Genomic DNA, 20,984 nt, shown 5'->3' with positions numbered 1-20,984 from the left:
ATATTCGGTTGACTGCCATCTAGTGGAGAAAAACTCAATGAAATAACCGCGACTTCAGTTTTTATTCAGTTCTTGAATTAATGAATCAAACTAGTTATGTGACATAATCTTCAACAATATAATGTAATAAAAGAAATGTTAAAAGCGAAGCAAAGTTATTCAATCGCTAGCTCTCAAACGTTTGTTTTTTTTGTTTAGCGTCATGGGTAATGTAGTCCACGTTTTGAACGCCGCGGATAAAGTTTGGCGTTCTAAGAAATACATTACCCAGCAGCCACCGGGGCGTTTCAGCCGAGAGACGCAAGGTCAGTTAAAAACACACTGCTGAACGTGGTCGCTTTGTCATTTGTCCGGTTTACTAACGTTAACCTGCTCGTTGTAGTTTCCCCGATTGCTCGTGTCACTATAACACAATTTATTGTTCATAAAGCCGACGTTACAGAGCTGCTCGTCTTCTATAAAGTACGGGAATAACGTGGGAACTATCCATACGTCAAGTTGTCACGTATGTTTCTTATAACACGTCGCAACGTTTTCTATATTAAAGAAAACCACAGTTTATTAATTGTTACGTGAGGGTTCATGTTTATGATTTTATAACTTCGCAGGAATCATGAATTACGCTCGGTTTCTCACCGCTGTCAGCGCAGCGAGAAAGCCCTCCCCTATCCGGATGCTGAGTAAGTTCATTTATTCAAACTCATGCAACCTATGCACACTATCAGCAGAAATACTTAATAAATGAATGACACTCCTCGAAATCAGCCAATAAAGCACCTGAAGGTGATCAACATGTCAGTTAATATCAGGCTTTAGTGATGCATAATGTCTAACACATGTCAATTTATTGAGCACAAACCAGTTGATACACATTAGGAGGCTAAAATGGGCCATATTGTAATTGTATTAAAAAAAAACATTTCCACAGAGATGTCGTCTTTGAAATGCTGAACCACAATTAATAAATATATAAATTGCGGGTAATTTTTGCCTTATTTTAGCCGAGCTGCAGCAGCGGTCTCCTCCGTCCTTGATCTCTTTGGCTGGAGGAGCGCCAAACCCCAACACCTTCCCCTTCCAGTCCGCGTCCATCAAGGTGAAGGACGGGCCGACGCTCACCTTCGATGAGCCGGCGATGAAGAGGGCGCTGCAGTACTCTGCCTCCAACGGGTGAGGCAGCAACACTGGACTCCTTGATTGATTGTTTGTTTTTTGAAAACGGGAAATGCAGTGTAAGAGAAGTCTTTCGTGCAGTGAGTCTAATTTCCATTCCTACGAAGAATTCCCGAGCTGCTGACGTGGATGAAGAGCCTTCAGGAGGACCTCCACAAGCCGCCAACCCAGACGGACATGTGTGTGACCACGGGCAGCCAGGAAGGGCTCTGCAAGGTGCCGACTCCACCAGTTGTCCGTGTCGCCAGGCTCGAATGAAGGAAGACGCTAAAACATACATGTGTTTGTGTTTTTAGATGTTTGAGATGCTGGTCAACCCCGGAGACAACGTCCTGCTGGATGCACCCACGTATTCAGGCACACTGGCAGCGGTGAGAGCGCTTCCTTTTATTAAAAACACACACACACACACACGTACAGTGACTCTGGCTTTCTTTGACCCTCCGGCCTCCTGCGTTCCCCTGTAGCTTCAGCCGCTCGGTTGCAACTTGATCAACGTCGCCAGCGACCAGCACGGCATGATACCTGCAGCCCTGAAGGAGGTCTTGTCCCGGTGGGATCCCTCAGAGGTCCAGAAGCCCGGCAGCACCGCCCCCAAGATCCTCTACACCATCCCTAACGGAGGAAACCCCACCGGTGCCTCCATGAGCACTCAGCGGAAGCAGGAAGTGTACGAGGTTTGTGTCCCCCCTGACTCAGCGGGCCTGAAATAAGACTGCGTGCACACCCCGCATTTGCGTCTGACTCTGCTAATTAGAGCTGGTCGTGAGGCTGATTTCCCTCCGGATTTTGTTTTCCACCAACGTCCTCACACCTGTTTTCCAGCTGGCCAGGCTGTACGACATGCTCATCATCGAGGACGACCCGTACTACTTCCTGCAGTTTGACAAGGTACACAAAGAGTTCACTCGCCTCGTCTTCTCTGTGACTCAAAAAGGTGAAATGGTTCATTTGTCCCACGACTTTATGGTCTGATCTTCGCACTTTGACTTCGGAGAAGCATGAATTGTGTTAACAATCCAAACGGGTTCTATTCTGAATAATAGTGTCGTTGTTTGGCAGCCGTGGGCTCCCACGTTTCTCTCCATGGATGTTGACGGGAGGATCCTCAGGACAGACTCCTTCTCCAAGATCCTGTCCTCAGGGTGAGCGCCTGTGTGTGTGTGTGTGTGTGTGTGTGTGTGTGTGTGTGCGTGTGCGCGTGTAAACTGAATGCATGTGAAGCTCTGCGGTTTCCTCTAACAAGTCAGGGCGTGTACACCCAGTCTATCGTTGAATTGTGTAACTTCCCACTTGTGCTCGGGGACTGTTTTTTTCTGTTTTACACATAAGCCCCAGTCGAGGTAAATCTTCATTTTGAGCCACATCATGCAGAAATGCAGCATTGTGTTTACATGTGTCTATGCCCGCTTGTTCCAGGCTGAGGATCGGTTTCGTAACCGGTCCCAAACCGCTGGTGGACAGGGTGGTGCTGCACATCCAGGCCTCCACGATGCACACGAGCACCTTCACGCAGGTGAATGAGTCACTCATTCTACAATCCTGGTTAACTGCTTTCAACTGTGTTGCGTAACATTGTCACGCATTATCTCTGTTGTCTACGTCGCGGTAGAAATTACTTGATGCTTTCTGTGGAATCCTCCGTCGTCTTGGCCTCTAAACAGGCAAAACAGAAACACAACATAAGATTGTGAAAAGCAGTTTGAGCCATGCGGGCCTCCGTGCAGCAGTCAGCACACGTCAGGTGCGGCCATGCAGTCTTTCCACATACTTTGTACACAGCTTTTGTTCCCGTCCCTCAGGCACGCCAGATTTGCATAGACTCACTAGCGTGGAGGGGTGTGTCGTCACGCCACGGCCGAAGCCAGACCAGACGTGGTGGTGCGTCTGGACGGGCAGCTGCAGAGGAGTTTTAAAAAAGGAAGTCAAGGGACATTGATTAGGATGTGTGTCGTGCTGCAGCTACACTGGTGCACTGATTGACACACAGATCTGCGGGTGGATTATCTGCCGCAGGGTCATTTTACAGTGAAATGATTTGGCTCCACTGTCCTTTTTTAATGATATAAACCTGTGTGCTGCCTCCTTTCAGCTCATGGTGTCTCAGTTGTTGCACAGCTGGGGCCAAGAGGGTTTCCTCCAGCACATAGACGGGTACGTCGCATCCCACAATGCAGCTGCACTGCGTGACGTGTTTCACTAGTCAACAAAGCTTATTGGATCCATTTCTTTGCGCGTGCCGTGCCATTCAAAGGAGTCAGACACTCTTGTGGCGACGCATGACACGGTTTCTGTTTCCTCTCACAGGGTGATTGAGTTTTACAGGAAACAACGCGATGCCATGATCAGCTCTGCAGACAAGTGGCTCAAAGGTTTGTGAAGAAAGTGAAAAGACACATGACCTCATCACTTTGCTTGGTCATTCTGTGGCTTTCTTGAATGAATTTACATTAATACAGACACTGAATTGTTATTCTTACGCTTGGTCTGACTGAGCACCTTGATGGACAGAGACATTTGTAGTGAAAAGTTAAAGTTGTCTTGAGTCGGTGCAGTTTTCTTGGCGCCACCACCTAGTGGTCATTTGAGGAACTACACGCTACAGCATTACCACACTGACGTGTTGATTTATGTAACGACCACTACATTTGTGAAAAGTGTTGACTTCTTTATTAGTCTAGATAACCTAGTTAACCTTAAGAGAGGAACAGACGAAAGACAACACGGAAGGGAAATCCTGATATGAGTCAGAAAGCAAACACCCAGGCTTTTCTTTCTTTATTTCAATAGTGTGTTTGTGTGTGTGCGTGTGTGTGTGTGTTCACAGATGTAGCAGAGTGGCACACCCCGTCGGCTGGCATGTTCCTGTGGATCAAACTAAAGGGCATAGCCGATACCCAACAGCTCATTATGCAGAAAGCCTTGGAGAAAGAGGTCAGCACACAATTTGTTCCTCTGGTATTTCAGTCTCAGCCCTCACATATTAATCCCTTCTGGTGGCTGAATGTGGAACAAAACCCAATTAACAGTGTCCACTGGAGGTTAACGCATACCTGCTGTACGCTTAATATGCAAATAGCAGGTACCCAGAATGCATTTCTGTGTTTGTGAGCAGAGGTTTTGTGTCTGAATAGCGTGTGGGAGGCTGCGTTTGAAGTGGCCATTGTGTGCACTGTGAGTGGGTTTAGCAACTGAATGTTTTCCTTCCTCCACACACACACACACACACACACACACATGAACACACACAGCATTTGTAAATCTCTGCTAGCGGAGAGCTGATTAGCCGAGTATGAACATGAGTGGGTACAATCAGGCTTTTCCAAGGTTCTGCACCGTTCCCTCCGAGCAGCAGATCGTAAAAACTCCCCCGTCTCTTTCTTCTGCGTTAGCAGAGGAGGAAAAAAACAGCATTTTAGATTTGAAGAGAGTCTTTGTCAGTGTTTTCTCTTTCCCATGATTCAAAGCTGTAATAATTGCCCTCCGGCCTCTTTCAGGTATGCGATGGGTTGTAACAGGAGATCAGCAATTTTTTTAGTTGCAATATTTCCAAAAGATTTGAAGGAGTTAGGAGTTAAAAGAGAAGGCTGACACGACTCTCAGAGTTTAGCTTGGCTTAGCACAAAGACTGGAAGTAGAGGGAAACAGCTAGCCTTGCTCTGTAGCAACACTAGCAACGCATCGAAATGTGACTAATTAATAGATCCTATCTAATTAGTTTATCCTGAACAAAATGAAATGTGTGTCTGTGTGTGTTGAAAGGTACTGCTGGTTCCTGGAGGCGTCTTCATGATCAACAGTAGTGACCCCTGTCCTTACGTCAGAGCGGCCTTTTCCCTCTCCACACCAGAGCAGATTGATGAGGTACAAACAAACACACAAACTCAAACACACACACTCTCTGTCATGACTCTAATCTCTCACAACGACTTCAACAGGCTTTCAGAAGACTCTCTTCTCTCATCAAAGAGGCTTTGTGATCAAAGATCTATTTTTCCCTAAAAGATGCTGTGTTTTTTAACTTATTGTTGAAAGCTTTTGTTTTCAAAAATATTAATAAAGTGTGAATATATTTTGGTATTGTGTAACCTCTGATCCATGAAGTCAGGAGGAGAAAGTCAGAATGGATGTGCTGTACCGTGCTGATCATTGAAGGACGTTTGTGGCAAGAGTTGAGTTTTACAAGAGAAGAAAAATACAGTTTATGAGGATGTCTTTGTGTTTACCATGCTCAACAAAGTAAACAACTTTTGTATCATATTGTCTTCTGAGTCTTTATTTGTGTGACTGCTGGAACCCCAAAAGAAATGGTCATTTATACGTCAACTTTTATTTTATTCACGTATGATGATGTTCTTTTTCTCCTATTATCGCACAATTTTGGTAATCAAATTTTACTTTATTGTCATCTGGCAAAACCAGAGCAATACGTAATATCAAGAATAACCGCATTGTGAGACAGACAGACAGGTTATTCCTGGCTCCGTTAAAAGCCACGAGTTGTTTCACACTAAAGTTAAAACAGTGTCACAAGCCATTTCCTCTTTCTTTGAAGTATGTTAAAGTGTGCCCGAAACTCTGACTCCACTTGTGTTTTTGCCTAAAAAGTGTGTTGTCTAATATCACCTTTTTTAAAAATAATAACCTTTTCCACCATAGTTACTTAAAACTATACAGCCCGAGTTGTGATTGAAGTAAACACTCAGAGTCCTGGGGTTTGACCCCGTTTGTTTCACGGTGAGCTGAAGGGAAAACCTGCATGTTAGGCGATCACGGACTGGAACAACACCTGCTGACAACAATCGGGTCTGTATGTGTGTGTGTGTGTGTGTGTCGGTGGAAAGTGTTTTCCTCTCCTTTGTACAGACTTTCCCCCGCAGTGTGTTAATATGTGGCACAGTGTGAGCCGTGTGACCGAGCTCTCGGAAGAGTTTGTGTACAGCTGGAGCGTTCATCCGTAAAGGGATAACCGGGTCAGAGGTTTGGCGGAAAAATCGGGTATTTGCGACACTTATTTACAGTGGAGCGATGTTTTAAAACCTCTCTGGTGAAGACTGAAACATCACCCTGTGAATATACGTCAAGAAAACTGAGACTCCTGAATTTTAAATGTACCTTTTTAAAGTTAAATATTAGTGAAATGTACACAAGCATGAAAGCACTTACGCTAAGAGTGACCTCTTTCAGAGTCATATACTGTGTATATATGTTCAGTCTGCACGACTTGGGAAGCTTGACTTTTTGAATTTTATGAGCTCATCGTGTTTGCATGTGACGCAACAAGAACAAGTAAAAAAAATATGAAATTTCACTCAAAATTGGATGAAATTTTGTACAGAAAAAGAAGAATATCCCACAAAATGTAAAAGTGTATTATCTAAACACCAGCACATGAACATTCCCCCTATGTTTCTAAAGATAGACGGAGCGTTATTGACTCATATTGACTGCGTGCAGAGGCCTTGGTGCAGAGTGTCGATTTCAGACTTTATGTGGCTTCAAGGTCAGTGAGCTTTCAACCCTGGCACACAAACAAAAACAGCCCGGATAACTCTGACCTGTCTTTGTTTAGAAGTGCTTCAGTTCTGCCTTCATTCCTTCCAGGAGTGGTTGTGTTTCAATGGGAAGTTTGTTGTTTCCTCCTGCCCCCGGTCATATTGTTGCTTTATCTTACTACAGACCGCCGAACACTGATTTTGTAGTCCAACCTTTTAGCTGTAATTGATCATAAATGCAGATGGGAATGGGATTTCACCAACAGTCCATTCACTTGCCAAGTCTCAAAGCAAATGTGCTCTGAAAGGTCTACGACCTGCACCGCAAAATGAAATGTACTTGCACTTCACCTCTATGTGAGCAGAGTATCAAGCCCATCGGTCTTTACAGCGGTCGATGGCACACTGGGAAGCCGTCCAGATCCTGCTGCTGTGTTCTCGAGGGAGCATCAAGGCCAAGCTGCACAAATACTCTGCAATACAGATGGGTGACGAATGAAATGACAAAACAACACAAAGGTTGTTAGTTAGCCTCCATCTTTGGTTTGAGATTGGGCAACTTTAAAGCGGCACTTATTAATTAGATGATCGTGACAAACCCACAGGTTGTTATCACTCAACCCTTCAGTTTTCCTCAGCTTTATGGAGCATTTATGCAGGTTGTCAAGACAGATAATACCGGCAGGACTTAGTTAAGATCAAAACACAACTAAAAAGAAAGTCAATAATGAACATGACTCTTTTAATGTCTATATTGTTCCTGCATTGTGTTCAGGGATTGTTCTGCTGCCCCTGAGTGGCCAAAATGCCAATTAATGCAGCTTTAAACATGTTTGAGGGAAAACACTTGAGTAGTCACGTAAATGGAATTGGGATCATTTTGTTTGACTATCGGCTCTCAACATGTCACTGAACTCAAATACAGCTCCTCTAACTATCTGTTCAGAGGGCAAACTACAAGTATTTCCTCTTGAAACCAACTCAATAAGCCCAGAGGTTCCCCATGAAGTACTACATGGATGTACTATTTGGTCATTGTTGTAATATTCTAATTCATTGTTGTAACAGTACAATAGCAATGCAACCCAAGCAACTGGGCGATGTTGCCACCCAGTCTAGTGTTGAAGCAGCGTAGCTGGCTACACAGCGGACGACTAGCGGGTGGGGGAGGATGGAGATGCGGAGTAACAGCCCAGCGACTCTCTGGTGTTCCCCACTAAATGTGACCAGCGACGGACCATGACGTGAGTATGAACCCCCGCCATTATTTTACTGGGATGTTTTGACGTTTCACCGGTTTTTTATCGACGGTTAAACCGTTGACGTCGAGCTGTTGTCTCGCTTTTGAGGGGGGGGACGTTACCGCATTACTCGGGATACATTTTTTTTTTTCCCATTGTTCTCTCCCGATGATTTCGAGTATTATCTCCGGTGACATTTATCTTTACCTGAAGTTAAACGTTAAATGACATGTTTCAATACGCCGCCTCCGTTCTTTCAATATGGGTCCCGTGATGTAAAACCCGCCGTCCAGCACATAGCCGTGTCCCACGCCCTTGTTTTTGCGATATCTTAGCGACTAACGGCGCCGCTCGAGGCGACGACATCTTGAAAGCAATCTCACGTTTGACTAATTTGTACTACAAACTAATAACTTAATAATAACGTAATAGTTGTCTCGCATTAAATGAATGCCGACGCTATCTTCGTATGTGCAACGAGAGGAACTAGGGAGTAGACGGAGCCCACGCACAGCTCCGTTATGTTGCGCTGTGTCTTTCCACGTTATTCAAGATAATACTTGTTATAACACAGGAGCAAACGACGTCACAATTAACGTCACAAATGATATATTGCAGCGGCATTGAGCCGTAAATATGTGATATTTCCTGTGTTATTATAATCAGCGTTTTAGCTGCGAGCACGTATTATCTAGATTTAACAGATCTGATAAATATATGATATAAATGTTAGTCAACTATGAATGAACGTGATCTGTATGTCAGTACAATTGAAGAAGCTCTTTCTTTGTGCTGACTGAAACGTGGGTGATTACAAGTGTAATCTGTTTTTCAGGAGAGGTCGTCTCATACCTGCAGGCTCTGAAGGTAGGGGGATCAATTATTGTGAAAAATAAACTGATTTTAGGGTATTTCTGCTGAATAAATAACTAAATCAGTAATCAACAACACTAAAATAACTTAAGGACAGAATGTGAGGACTTATTGCTCTCTTTTTATATCATTTCAAATTGAATATCTTTGCATTTGATGAAACAAAACAAGTATTTAGTCATTACTAGGACTGATGGTTAGGGGCAATCCTGTATTTATTTGTAGCAGCCTCCTTATCCGTTTGTTCCAGCTGCTGTGCATCAAGTGAACCTGCACCATCTCATTAATACATGCGTCTCACTTTCCTGTTTTCTAGTGCGATGTTTCAAGTAACAGAGCTGAATACCAAGTTGCCTTCGACCGTCAAGAGATAGCCAGTCTGCTGGATGGAGACCCAGGAGGAATGACACAGTCTCCTTCCTCTCGGATGACGCACCGGCAGTTGGAGAAAATGCACTGGACCGGTGGATACGTTTTTCTGGTCCTGGCGTATCTCGTCGCCTCTCGTGCCACTGGGGCCTTTTCGGGGGACGCGAACGGAAACCATACGGAGAACGGCAACGTGACGGACGGCGGATTTGTCCCGGTTGTGTTCACTAAAGTCCACCAGATAATCGCCCGCGAGGGGACCTGCGCGGTGATCGATTGCAATGTCACCGGAGAGCCGCTCCCCAGCGTCCAGTGGTTCAACTCCCATGGAGAGCGTCTGGACACGGAGATGAATGGTGAGACTTCCTGAGACTTTTTCGGTTCTCTTTGTCAGCAGCACCGCGCCGCCACTCAATGAGGATTTCGTTAGCAGCAAACGCAGAAGAGTTTGAGGTTTATTATTCACCGTGAAGAAGGCTTTAACAAGTAGACATCTAGGTCGTAATTGGAGCGAGTTAGTTAGTAGTCAGTCCACGCCAACATGCACAATAGGGTTGTTTCCCCCAGTAGAAAAAACAATTGTTTATTGAGTCACATGACCACTGAAGGAAACCTTGCACTCGACCCAATGACTGTGAGAAAACACCTTCTGATTTTGTTGTTAAAAAATTCCTTCAGCCAGCTCTTGGTCTGCATCCTGTAGTTTAAAACGTTACGGCTTAGCCGGGGGGCGATTCTACAATACCGCTACACTATTTAAAAATAGCCACACATCCATCTTATTCGCTCCTCAAGCTCGTATTGGCCCGCTGCCCCGTGCTCAGTTACATTTCCATGTGTTGTAGATAGAGGCAATAGTTTGTGTTGCAGAAATGAACCTGGAAGCCTTCAATTATGGGATAACTTGAAGAATCTGCACATAGTTACACTACCCTGGAAAAAGATTTAGAAACCATCAATGAAGAACATAACCGAATGTCTGTTATTGACTAATCCAGCGAATGAAATCATTGACAAAGTAACTTCATCAATTGATGCAAAAATCCTTTTAAAATGAAAATCTAATATTGCCCTGAAGCAGTTCAGCTCACGAATCAGCAGGACTGTAAACCTTTCAGTTGGATTTCACTCACCCAGAGCACCAGCAGTCCTTATGCAGTTCACAACATAAAGATAATGTGCAAATCGTTATTAACATTAATGTGGAAAAGATTGTTGCTTCTCTGGGGGCGTTTATTGGAAAAATCGGCCGGCGGTGCATCCTGTTGCTCTGATGCACACAAAGCGTGGAAGACAATACCTGCAGGTGTTAAAAGGCCGTCTTCTGTTTCAGTGCAAAGAGTAATTATATTGTTTATTCAATGTTGGCTCACAATGATGGTGTTTAACAAGAGAGGCCAAGAGGGAAAAGAAACAACAGGGACTGAGGACTTTGTGTACTTTTGTGTTGTGTGCTGATTTTATTCAAGGTCCCACCCTGATAGGTCGCAGATTTTTCCTTAATATCTTTAGTCCTCGTGTTCAGTATTCAGGCCCTTAAATCCCTGAGGGAAAGTTGGCTCAATTATTGCACATTTTGTCTGGCAGCCGTGATTATTCTCTCACCGGGCCGACAGTTTTTTTCATACCAATTAGATTCAGAAAGGTTTTACTACTGATTTCCATTCAAGACGAGGCTCCGTGCCGTCCTGTGTTTTTGAATATTGTAATTGGCCAAAGAGAAGCAACGCAGAGTGAAAGAGGCGTTTCGGATGCTTCTCATGAGCCGGCCTGTTGGAACCTGCCACCAGAGAGGACGGGCCCCTCAAACCCAGAGGAGCGTCTGCAGCGCCACGGAGCCGCTCCCCTGGGCGACACACAGGGATATAATTAGGGAAGGGGAGACTTTCACTCAGCGGTAAACATACTTACACGCAGAGCGGCGACACCGAGCTGCCCTCGCTTGTTTCTTCTGCAGATGTCCGTCTGTGACTCTGACTGCTTTTTTTTTTTTTGTTCATCCCCTGCAAAGTAGCTCGTAGTATTGGGCAGCACATCAATCACATCACATGATCCGGTGGTGGAGGTAAAATTAGAAATCTCGCTCTCGCATGAAACGGCGGATGGGCGGGACGCTGTTGTCGGCCAGGCTTCATTTCCTGAGCGGCCATTCATCTCCAGTGGAAACCAGTGTGGGAAATTGATCGTGCCAACAGTGTAAAAAGGCGGTAGAAAATGTTGTTGTGTTCTCTTCCAGACTGCTGACTGCAGATGTACAGACTTTACTCATTACTAGCTTAACGACTGAAGAAGGGTCACAGAATGTGCATTCCAGCACCTGTAAGGCTCACCATTTAACACTTTATCTCTCTGTTTATTCCCTTCATGAAAGGGTTTTTGCGTTGTTTCTCGTCTCTGTGCTAAGAGAAGCTAACCATCTGCTGCCCTCAGCTTTATATTTCACAGACAGACATGAGAACGGCCTCAATCTTCTTATCTAACCGACTCCCCACCAGAAAGAAAATAAGCCACAAAATGTCGCACAAAGGCCGTCACCTCACCTAATGGGTCGATCAGTTTATCAGTCAAAATAACGACCTCATCGCTTTGATAAGGGCCGATAACCAAAGCAAACATGCTGCCGCCAGTCATATAAACTGTACACACACACACACACACACACACGCGCTTGTGTTGGAACTATTGAAAATCTCTAAAATACAAACGTGTGCATTTGACGACAGAGCACGTTGGATCCAGACAACTCGAAAACAGATCCCGTCTCAGGTGTCGGCTGACTGCCGCTGCTGATGACATCACTGCGAGATGTTTTAGGTGTCCATCTCACTTTTTATTAAACAATTCTCAAAGGTTTCCAGCCGTTAATAGACAGGTGTTTGAACGGTTAACTTATTATGCGACGGCTTTGCTTTGAAAACTATTGTGCGCTTTAATGTCTGTTAAAATTGTGACACTGTCTTCTTTTTTTTTTGTAATTTGAGAGCCCTGATCCTTCCATCGAGTTGTGCCCCTTATTTAAATCAACCAGCCGAACATGCAAATAGATCTGTCCTGTTTTGATGGTTCAAACCTCAGCACACAGAGCAGCCACGCCACCTGTTTAAATATTGAAATATGTCAGGAATAATAAGGTCACGGCTGCCCTCACAATCCGATCCAAATATATACGTCACGCGCCAGCACGGCACGACCTGAACATCTTTACATTTCACAGATGGAGGCTGGTACAGAAGATCTGAGCTGTTTAAAGGCGCGTTGTGTTCTCTCGAGCCGTCAAGACGGCATAAAAAAATAAGTTCTAATGGTGCAGAAGTACAACGTAAGCACATCTCTTGTAAAGCGCACCATCAGCTGCAAAAGCAGCACGGAGGGGAGCGTGCTGTTGAATCACACGGCGGAGGAACAGATGCATTAAGAGGATTTTCAGGGTTTAAACTTTGAGTTAGCGGGCAACCTGCATATTAATGTGTTACGTAGCATCTGTGGAAAAAAATAAAAAGGGTTTTGAAAGCAGGTCAGCAACGTTTTTAACCGCATGGAACCACAAGTAATGGATTGGTTTGAGTATCTGTTCCACTTGATCACGCCGGTTTGAGAATTTGTTTGGTGGCTGTAGTTCAAGGAAAATGTTTATATTTTTTACATTTATAGCTTTGGTTCAGTTATAAAGATACTAAAGTAATTGTTCAGACGATCGTTCAGGTCGTAAACAGGAGAAGAAGAACGACATAAACACATCCCAAGTTGTAATAAACCATCGTTTCCTGTACTCAGGCTTCTCCGTCCTCATGACCTTCCTCTCTCTCTCCGTAGGTGAGAAGTGGTGGCTGATGGACACCGGCGTCCTCAACATCACGAGCATCGAGTTCGCGGACCGCGGCAAGTACACCTGCATGGCGTCCAACGTGCACGGCAGCTCCAACTGCACCGTGACGCTGCGCGTGGTCATCACCAAGGGCGACATGGGCGTGTACTACATGGTGGTGTGTCTGGTGACCTTCACCATCATCATGGCGCTGAACGTCACGCGCCTCTGCATGATGAGCAGCCACCTGAAGAAGACGGAGAAAGCCATCAACGAATTCTTCCGCACCGAGGGCGCCGAGAAGCTGCAGAAGGCCTTCGAGATCGCCAAGCGGATCCCCATCATCACCTCGGCCAAGACGCTGGAGCTGGCCAAGGTCACGCAGTTCAAGACCATGGAGTTCGCGCGGTATATCGAGGAGCTGGCGCGCAGCATCCCGCTGCCGCCGCTCATCATGAACTGCCGCACCTTCATGGAGGAGATCCTGGAGGTGGTGGGCGTGGAGGAGATGCGGCACACCTTCGTCCGGCAGGCGCCCGAGGGCTTCCGCGACACGGTGTGCCGGGCCATCGGCGGGAGGGACGTCTTCACCATCCTGCAGGAGCGCGAGCTGGAGCGCGAGCGCAGCGAGTCCCCCGCCGCCGACTCGGACAACTCGTCGGTCCAGGAGCAGCCGCAGCACATCGCCATCCAGGTGTCGGTCCACCCGCAGCTCGCCATCACCAACTACTGCAGCATCGAGGCTCCGGCTCAGCCGGAGGCGACGCCATCTTCGCCGCCTCCTTGCTCGCCGCCTCCCTGCTCGCCTCCTCCCTCCTCGCCTCCGCCCTGCTCGCCTCAATCGCCTCCTCCCACCTCTCCTCCCCCCTCGCCTCCCCCTTCCCCGCCTCCCCCTTCTTCCTCCCCGCCACCCGTCGCTCCCCTCGACCACGAGGAGCAGCCCGAGGCGGAGGGAGACCCGGACATCGAGCCGGCGGCGCCCGAGCCGACAGAAGCAAATAATGCCCCTCCCTGCCAGGTGTTTTACGAGAGCCACGTGTGACGAGCTGAACCCGGGAGGAGCCGCGAGTTATCCTGCTATGCATTTCCACTTGAAGACAACAAAAAATGGTCAACGAAACATTTTTAATTTCACATTTCGGAGAGAAACAATCACATTTGTATTCATCTTTTTTTTCCCGAACGATCTCTCGAAACCTTTTCAGGCCGTTCTGAGAATAAATCACAATGTCTTGAGACACTTGAGCAGGTCGTTCACTCTGGACTATCATGCTTGAATGTACGCGAGAGGTAATCAATAATAATATTCATGTAATAAGCAGCGGTTTGTAAAAGGGACATGTCCTGTGTTGGGATTTTCATAGCTCAGACTATTATTTAAAGAACAAGGGTACGTCGCTAGTGGTTAGTTTCTTACCGCGATAGTTTTTATGATCAACACCGGAAATCTGCCTCAAGCTGTCACGCCGCTGTCTCGAACCCATGAACGCTTCCCTCCTCCGCTCGAGAGTTCGCATCCAGCTGCAGCCGATCCGCTGTTACCGAACCACTTCCTGCTCACCGAGAGAGATGCATGCTGGACGGAAAAGAAATAAGATAGTTTGGTCACCATTTCATGATTGTACGGCGACTGTATTTCTATAAAACAACCAACAAGTAAGCCAGATAAATGTGTGTGTGTGTGTGTACAGTATATTTCCTGACACCTCTGGGTAGCGTTTTTGTCCGTTTCCTTTCAAATATTTTAAGAGTATTATTATTATTATTACCCCTTGTGGTGTGATTTTTGTTCTTGGCTAGTTTAAGCAGTTTAAAACTATAATTTGTCTTCTTTCTCCTCAGTAGAGAAGAGTAGCTTCTCTTTCTCCGCCGTGTGCAGTTCTAGGTTTTTAATTCAACTCCTGGGCCGATCTCGGCATCGTCGTGCTTCTGCAGAGGCTTCACAGTACGGCTGCATTTCTGCTGCATGCGTCGGTGGGACTGAAAGGACTGAAAGGACTCTTTCGTTGCTCGGCTCACGGCCCGGTCCGGTGGTGGAGGTGAACTGGGTTCTGTTCTGCTTCTTCTGGTGCTCTTGAGATGGCTTTTTTTCTTTTTGTAGTGGAATAAAATGAAAGTACTGTGTAAAAGAACTAAAACAACATCGTGTCCACTATTTGGTCACTTGTGTTTCCTCCATCAGTCTCACACACGACTTTATAAACCTGCTCAGAAATGTCTGCTATACCTCAATTAATGAAAGTGTGTTTTTAAATATATTCGTAGTAGAAGTATCACCCAGACGTTACAGTTAGTCTCTCACCCTTCTGTCAAAGTGTATTTTACTGTTTTCTACAATCATCCTTGTTAAAACTTGTCCTCTGATAGAAGCTTTACAACATTTAAACGGTTGATTAATTAGAGAAATATCTCAATCTTCAGGCAATGATACGTGAAAGGCTGTTGGTTTAAAACCCTTTTAAAAAAAAAAAAATAACTCAAATGTTAACTCACATTTATTGAATATAACATGTAAAATGTGAACAGATATAGGCTTAAAACAATGAGTTAGTGGTGTTACAAGCTCTCGGTCTCGGACGGTAAAGCTTTTTGCAGGAGAAAAATGTCCAAATGACCGAAACGTCTCTGAAAGTGTCCTAAAGATGTTATTAAGTTGGACCGGAAGGTAAAACGTCTCCTTGAAGGACTCAAACCGGTCACAGAACACAGCTCGTTGTTAAAAGAAATAATGCGAGATTAAAAGATTCATCAGGTTTATTTAACTCTGCCGACAAAGACTTTACAATGAGTGATCTTTATATGGAATTTGGTGTGAAAGTCAAATTAATTTGTCTCATAAAAGCAGACGCAGAGCAGGCTCACTGGAGCCGACATGGGGGACCAAAGAAAACGTCTTAAACCCACAAAGTCTCAGGTCTCAGGTTTAAGAGTCATGAATGATGGATGTCATGTAACAGGAGACCAGAGGAACACACGCTGCAGTCCAACTCTGTGAACTTTTCTTTTTTTTGTTACAAAGGCTGCTCTGTGGTTGGAAGTGGCAGCCCCTCCCCCCATGTCACCTCATTCACTCCCACCCCTGGGTGCCAACAGCCACTGTTAACGCTGATGACCATGCAGACAGGCACTGTGTTTTTTTGCAAGACTAAAGACAGCTACTGTGTTTATGAGCACAGGAGGTGGACATAATAGTAGAAACACCTTGCAACAGACGCTCAACAGTAAAATAGAGCGCGAGTAGTTCCTTAATGTGTGACGTATTGCCCTTTGAAACAGGATTATAACCGATTTGAGAAAGGCTTTCTGATGTGAAAGAACAGTGGAGGTCTGCTGCCCCCTGCTGGTGCAGGAGGATGTCTGCGTTAAAGATAAACTACTGCACTTCCATAAAGTTGTGGGAAAATTAATCGTCAAAAACAAAGCAGGGGAATCTGTTTTTTCAAACAAAATTATCTAAAAAAAATAAATACTGAATCTTAGAAGATGGACCTTTGATTGCCATGCTTACACTTTTAAAATAGGGAATGAAACTAGTCTTCCAGTATAAAATTGGTTAACTGTTCCTTTGAATATTGACTTTTTCAGGAAGTGTACGTTTCATGGGTCTTTAAAAATATTGGACCGAAAATCCTCATTAATTATAGTTATGTTAATATTTTTGGGAGCAGAGTTTATGCTAGACTCCACGAAAGGTCTACCCACTCGCTTGTTCCAGAGCTTTTGAACGCATCACGCGGTCTTCATCCGTCATGGCACCTTTCAAGACTCAAACGTTGAGCTTGAAAAGAGTTGCAAACTAAAAAAAATATCTGCTGCTGAAGACCACACGACACAGTCAAAAGCTCCAGAACAAGTGAGTGTAAATGGTTTTGGACCAAATAAAAAAAAAACAACGTTATTTCTCTTACGTTGTCTAATCACCTGAAAACAACGGTTACCTTCGAATGAGCCGTTTGTATCCTCTTCGCGCCATTTTTCTACGGTAACCTGGAATGGACAAACAAAACACCGGCGACTTTATTTCTGGAGAAGTCTGTTAGCTGCGATCTGCAACCTCGCCGCCAGGTGGCGCCTAAACCCCGCCCACTGCACCCGGAAGCACCAAGACCAGCACCCTGCGCAACGTTTTGTTCCTTTTAATTTAAACCAAAAATGTAATCTTTTTTTTTAATATATAACATTTAGTTTTAAATGTACAATCAAACAATCAACGTAATCATACATAAAATTCTTCGCAATAATACACTATACCCATAAATTAAATAAAATGAAAAGGAGAAAACATCGAGATCAGTATGAAATACAATGTTAGGCAACACCACTGGTTAAATGATCTGCTGCCTGCAGACGCACAGCAGGAGGACAGGATGGACTCGGTATCCTCTCTCTCTCTCTTTCTCTCTCTTTCACTCGAACACTCTTTCCCTGCAGCCGTCACCTCACAGGTAAAGTGCTGCCGCTTGTCTCCGCTTCATCTCTCCATCTCTTCCCTTCATCGTTTGCACTAAAACTCTGAGGGCAAAGTGGGAAATGTCGGATGGAGAAGCAGGTGTGTTTCTTTTTTCAGTTTTTTTTGGGGGAAAGAATACAGATGCGTGAAGCAACAACCTTTGCCAGGCACTTGGCAGACGTAGCGAGAAACTAAAAGATGTCGCCGTGAGATGATTGACAGGATATAATACTCATATGATCAACACAAAATTAACTGGAGCAGAAAGATCCTCCCTGAATTTGGAAACAGCAAGTGAGAAAACAATTCATTCAAATCTAAAAAGGCTCTTCACCTCGTCAGTGCAAACTGTTGAATTATTCATTATTACAGCGTCACTCTTTCTTACGTTTTCATGATTTGAATAGGTTTTGTTTTTCGGACATTTGGGGTATTCATCCAAACCTGGGCTCCAGTAATTGACCAAAAGAAACCTAATTGTTAGTTTTAAATCTGTTGATCTTGTTTCTTTTATATTGGTTTTGATTCCCTGTGTTTTGTCATTTTAAAGCAAAGTGTTCTTCAATTTAAACTTTCCACTCATCTGCTCTCGCTGTGGCTCAAATCAAAACACTATCAGCTGTTGGGAAATGCCATTTAATCAAAATGTGATTATACAATATCTCTTTACATTTTGAGGTTGTTTTTCAGTGAGTGGAAAAACAGTTTGTTTTTTTAATCAATGGAGTGTTTAGTTGCACTTTTCTTCTGATAAAGTAAGAGGGGAATATAACACATGACACCAATTCTTGCTTGAAAGTAACAGACGTTATTACCCAAAGACGTGGACAGAGGTCAGAAAAAAGAAAAGTCACCACTCACTCGCTTCAATTTCCAGTTTTGTTTTTGCTTCGAGCCGTAAAAACGTAACGAATCACAAAGAGAAGAAAAACCAAATGTTGAAATATTTAGTTTCCTGTAACAGAGAACACAGAAGAACTCAACGTGGACACTTTTTCTTTTTTTTGTTTCCTTTACATACACACTCGACCTGCCTTCACACTGAATGAATCAACGAGAATGACGCACACGCACACGCACACGCACACACACACACACACACACACACACACACACGCACACGCAGCTGGCTCAGAAAGGAAATTACATGCTCACAAAAGGTCTTTCTTTTATCCCCTTTTTTCCTTCTTACAGGGAACATTTCTGCTCTCTTGAAATACAGTACCCATCAAGGTCTGACCCCAACACACACACACAGACACACACACACACACACACACACACACACACACACACACAGACACACACACTTTTGTTTAAGCCGTCCCATTTAGACCAACGTGCACCCGGGACAAGCAGCCATGCGATCCCGGCTTTCTGCCACGTGTCGGGTGAGGTGAGGAGCAGGTGCACGTCCTCTCAGTTCCTACGGTATCCTGTAGCTGGAATGTAGTGACGGTTGGTGACACACACACACACACACTCTCTCACACAGACACACACACACACACGCTGAAATCACAGGTAAACAATGCATTTCTCTGGAGGACGGACAGGTCTGGTGAAGGTGCAGCGGGGCGAGGAGAGCGAGTCCACTCCAACAGAAGCCTGCGGGTTTCAAGGTCCCTCATCGCGTCCCTTCATCGGCGGTTCATTCTGACCTTTGACCCCTCCCCTCACTCCCCCGCCAGGCGACGTCTACCATGACGTTAGCAGAGACAAGGGGCGAGGCACGTGAAGAGTGCAAATGGGTGTCTTCTTTACAGGTTATGTGTATGTGAAGAGAGAGAGAGAGAGAGAGAGAGCATGCATGTTCGAAGGTGTCTGCAGGTGCAAAAGAGAGTATCGTGATTTTCGTGTGTGTGCGTAAAAAGTGTATTCCTTCATGTGATCGCCGTCAACCCACCCTCCCCCGTGACCTCCGCGTCGCCCTCAGCGGCCAGGAGCGGGATAACAAAAGTCTTATAATCATGTCCGTTATCTCTCTCGCAGGCCGGTGAGTCTCCGGGGAGCCGCGCCGTCAGTCCGTCTACGAAGCTGGAAACGAAAAAGAGGAAATCGGGGTCCGAGTGTCAGAGGTTGGAGCCGTCCAGGAGGTGCACCTCCTCCTCGCTGTCGTCCGCCGCTCCCCCCCGGCCGTCCTGGAAGGAGCGGATCAGTTGAACATGATGGACTCGGGGTCTTGGTTTGCCATTTGAGCCATGTGACGGAGGATATCTTTTTTTGTGATAATACCAAGAAGCCGCCTGCAGGGGGAGACAAAAGGGAAGAAGGGAGGAACGAGAGAGAGAGGACGTGGGTTAGAGGAGTGAGGAGGTGCCGCTGGGTTTTGGGAGTGAAGGAGAGAAAAAACGTCATGCTTTTGTTGGCGAGTTGGTCTTCAAATCAGAGGCTTGAATTGGATTTAGTGGATTCAATGAGTGGATCGGTTGGAAACGGCCAACAAAAACACGAGTCCCTGAGGAAGCAAAAGTGAGCCGGAGGAGAGGAGAGGAGGGAGTGACCAGAAGGGAAGGAGGAGTGAAAGCAGGTCTGAAGAGGCCCCGCCCACCAGGGAGCCGGGGGCCGGTTCAGACGCCGCCCCGACGCGTTTATGTTATCGGCCCCCAAAGAAGCTGAAAGGGAAGGAGAACCTGGATCCTACAAGGAGACAGGAAGTAGTGAACGGGACCTCTGAGAAGGAGACGAGGAGACGACCTCGTCACAGGAGTCAGGCTTCTTTTAGGAGGACGGATGTTTTCATCTTTAAGGATGAACCACTTTTAGAACTTAATCTGCTTCACGGCTGCCAGAAGAGATATGAAACCCAAACCCAATTAAATATAATTCACTATGTAACAAGCCGGTTGAAAAGTACTTTTTTAAGTCAACACTTGTATGTATTGACGTAATTTATTGAAGAAACACTTCTTTAACAAGCTGCCTTGTGTGAATGTGTCTTTTCAATCCTCTTACAGAGGACCACTGGAGTGATTTCTGACCCATGTGACCAGCTGCCTCCTCTTCCTCCTATGAAGCACATTTATCTGATCGACCCCACTAACAAGACTGCGTCCGTATAAGTTACACGTGTCTAAATATTCCTGCTGGTTCAAGAGCGCAGCTCCGGCTGAGTAGATGTTAAAATGTCTCGGACTCCTCCAGCTGTCTAAACACGAGTCTTTGTGCTCTCGAATGCAGCCGCGAGCGTCGTCTGAGGTCGAGTAAACAGAAGCGCGTGACGCCGCTGCGGAGCTGCAGGAGAGCGACAGCGCCGGAGGTTTTAACACACGTGGCCGTGTCCAGCTTCATTTGAACCCTACAAACACACACAAGTACAGAAAGTGCAAACAAAGTGAGTGAAGAGGAACATTTGAACCCAGGTCTGAGTGAGAGGAGGTGACCTGTGAGGGAGCATCAGGAGCAAACCACAAACACTCGGATCAGAACCCGGCGGAGCTGCTGAGATCTACGCCCGGCGGCCTCACTGGTTTTTAAAAACCAGTGAGGCCGCCGGGCGCAGACGCTCGGGGAGCGAAGGGTCAGCGGGCGACGCGATGTTCCCCGTTAGCCAGCAGAGTCCAGAGCGGTTTGTGTTG

General features: G+C 45.6%; 3 protein-coding genes and 1 long non-coding RNA gene across 9 annotated transcripts in view; 2 read left to right on the top strand and 2 right to left on the bottom strand.

The window, feature by feature from the left end:
* The first annotated feature begins 285 nt into the window (after positions 1-285).
* Positions 286-5,431, top strand: aadat (aminoadipate aminotransferase). 2 transcript variants are annotated; one of them, XM_068587728.1, is made up of 14 exons: positions 286-305; positions 609-680; positions 1,002-1,170; positions 1,281-1,389; positions 1,470-1,544; positions 1,641-1,850; positions 1,999-2,064; positions 2,236-2,318; positions 2,593-2,689; positions 3,266-3,327; positions 3,481-3,545; positions 4,001-4,107; positions 4,936-5,037; positions 5,112-5,431. In XM_068587728.1, the coding sequence occupies exons 2-14, from the start codon at positions 614-616 to the stop codon at positions 5,151-5,153; spliced, it is 1,254 nt and encodes a 417-aa protein (XP_068443829.1). In that variant the 5' UTR covers positions 286-305; positions 609-613; the 3' UTR covers positions 5,154-5,431. The 2 variants fall into 2 exon arrangements, with proteins under 2 accessions (XP_068443829.1, XP_068443828.1); XM_068587727.1 differs by having other exon boundaries at positions 292-505.
* Positions 5,432-6,536: 1,105 nt separating this feature from the next.
* LOC137792194 (uncharacterized) lies at positions 6,537-16,983 on the bottom strand. The gene is made up of 4 exons (XR_011078089.1): positions 16,895-16,983; positions 14,374-14,532; positions 7,020-7,141; positions 6,537-6,888 (listed from the first exon to the last, which is right to left on the bottom strand). It is a non-coding gene; the product is annotated as an uncharacterized lncRNA (long non-coding RNA).
* Positions 7,767-15,097, top strand: mfap3l (microfibril associated protein 3 like). The gene is made up of 4 exons (XM_068587725.1): positions 7,767-7,912; positions 8,745-8,776; positions 9,099-9,507; positions 12,965-15,097. Exons 3-4 carry the CDS (start codon positions 9,186-9,188, stop codon positions 13,996-13,998), a joined length of 1,356 nt encoding a protein of 451 aa, XP_068443826.1. The 5' UTR covers positions 7,767-7,912; positions 8,745-8,776; positions 9,099-9,185; the 3' UTR covers positions 13,999-15,097.
* A 102-nt stretch (positions 16,984-17,085) lies between the features above and the next one.
* The window catches only part of clcn3 (chloride channel 3), a 29,211-nt gene continuing 25,312 nt past the window's right edge, over positions 17,086-20,984 (bottom strand). For 3 of the 5 annotated variants that reach the window (XM_068587718.1, XM_068587719.1, XM_068587717.1), the window contains exon 13: positions 17,090-19,652. In XM_068587718.1, coding sequence (XP_068443819.1) covers positions 19,562-19,652 — 91 coding nt within the window. In that variant the 3' untranslated portion in view covers positions 17,090-19,561. Of the gene's footprint in view, positions 19,653-20,984 lie in introns of all 5 variants that reach the window. The other 2 variants (XM_068587720.1, XM_068587716.1) reach the window with 2 other exon arrangements.

The sequence above is a fragment of the Clinocottus analis genome, unplaced genomic scaffold, assembly GCF_023055335.1.
Source record: "Clinocottus analis isolate CAN_PGR_092001 unplaced genomic scaffold, fCliAna1.0.p SCAF_21, whole genome shotgun sequence".
Lineage (NCBI taxonomy): Eukaryota > Metazoa > Chordata > Actinopteri > Perciformes > Cottidae > Clinocottus > Clinocottus analis.
The sequence above is the reverse complement of the archived record's forward strand: the minus strand, read 5'-3'. Positions and strand labels throughout refer to the sequence as shown.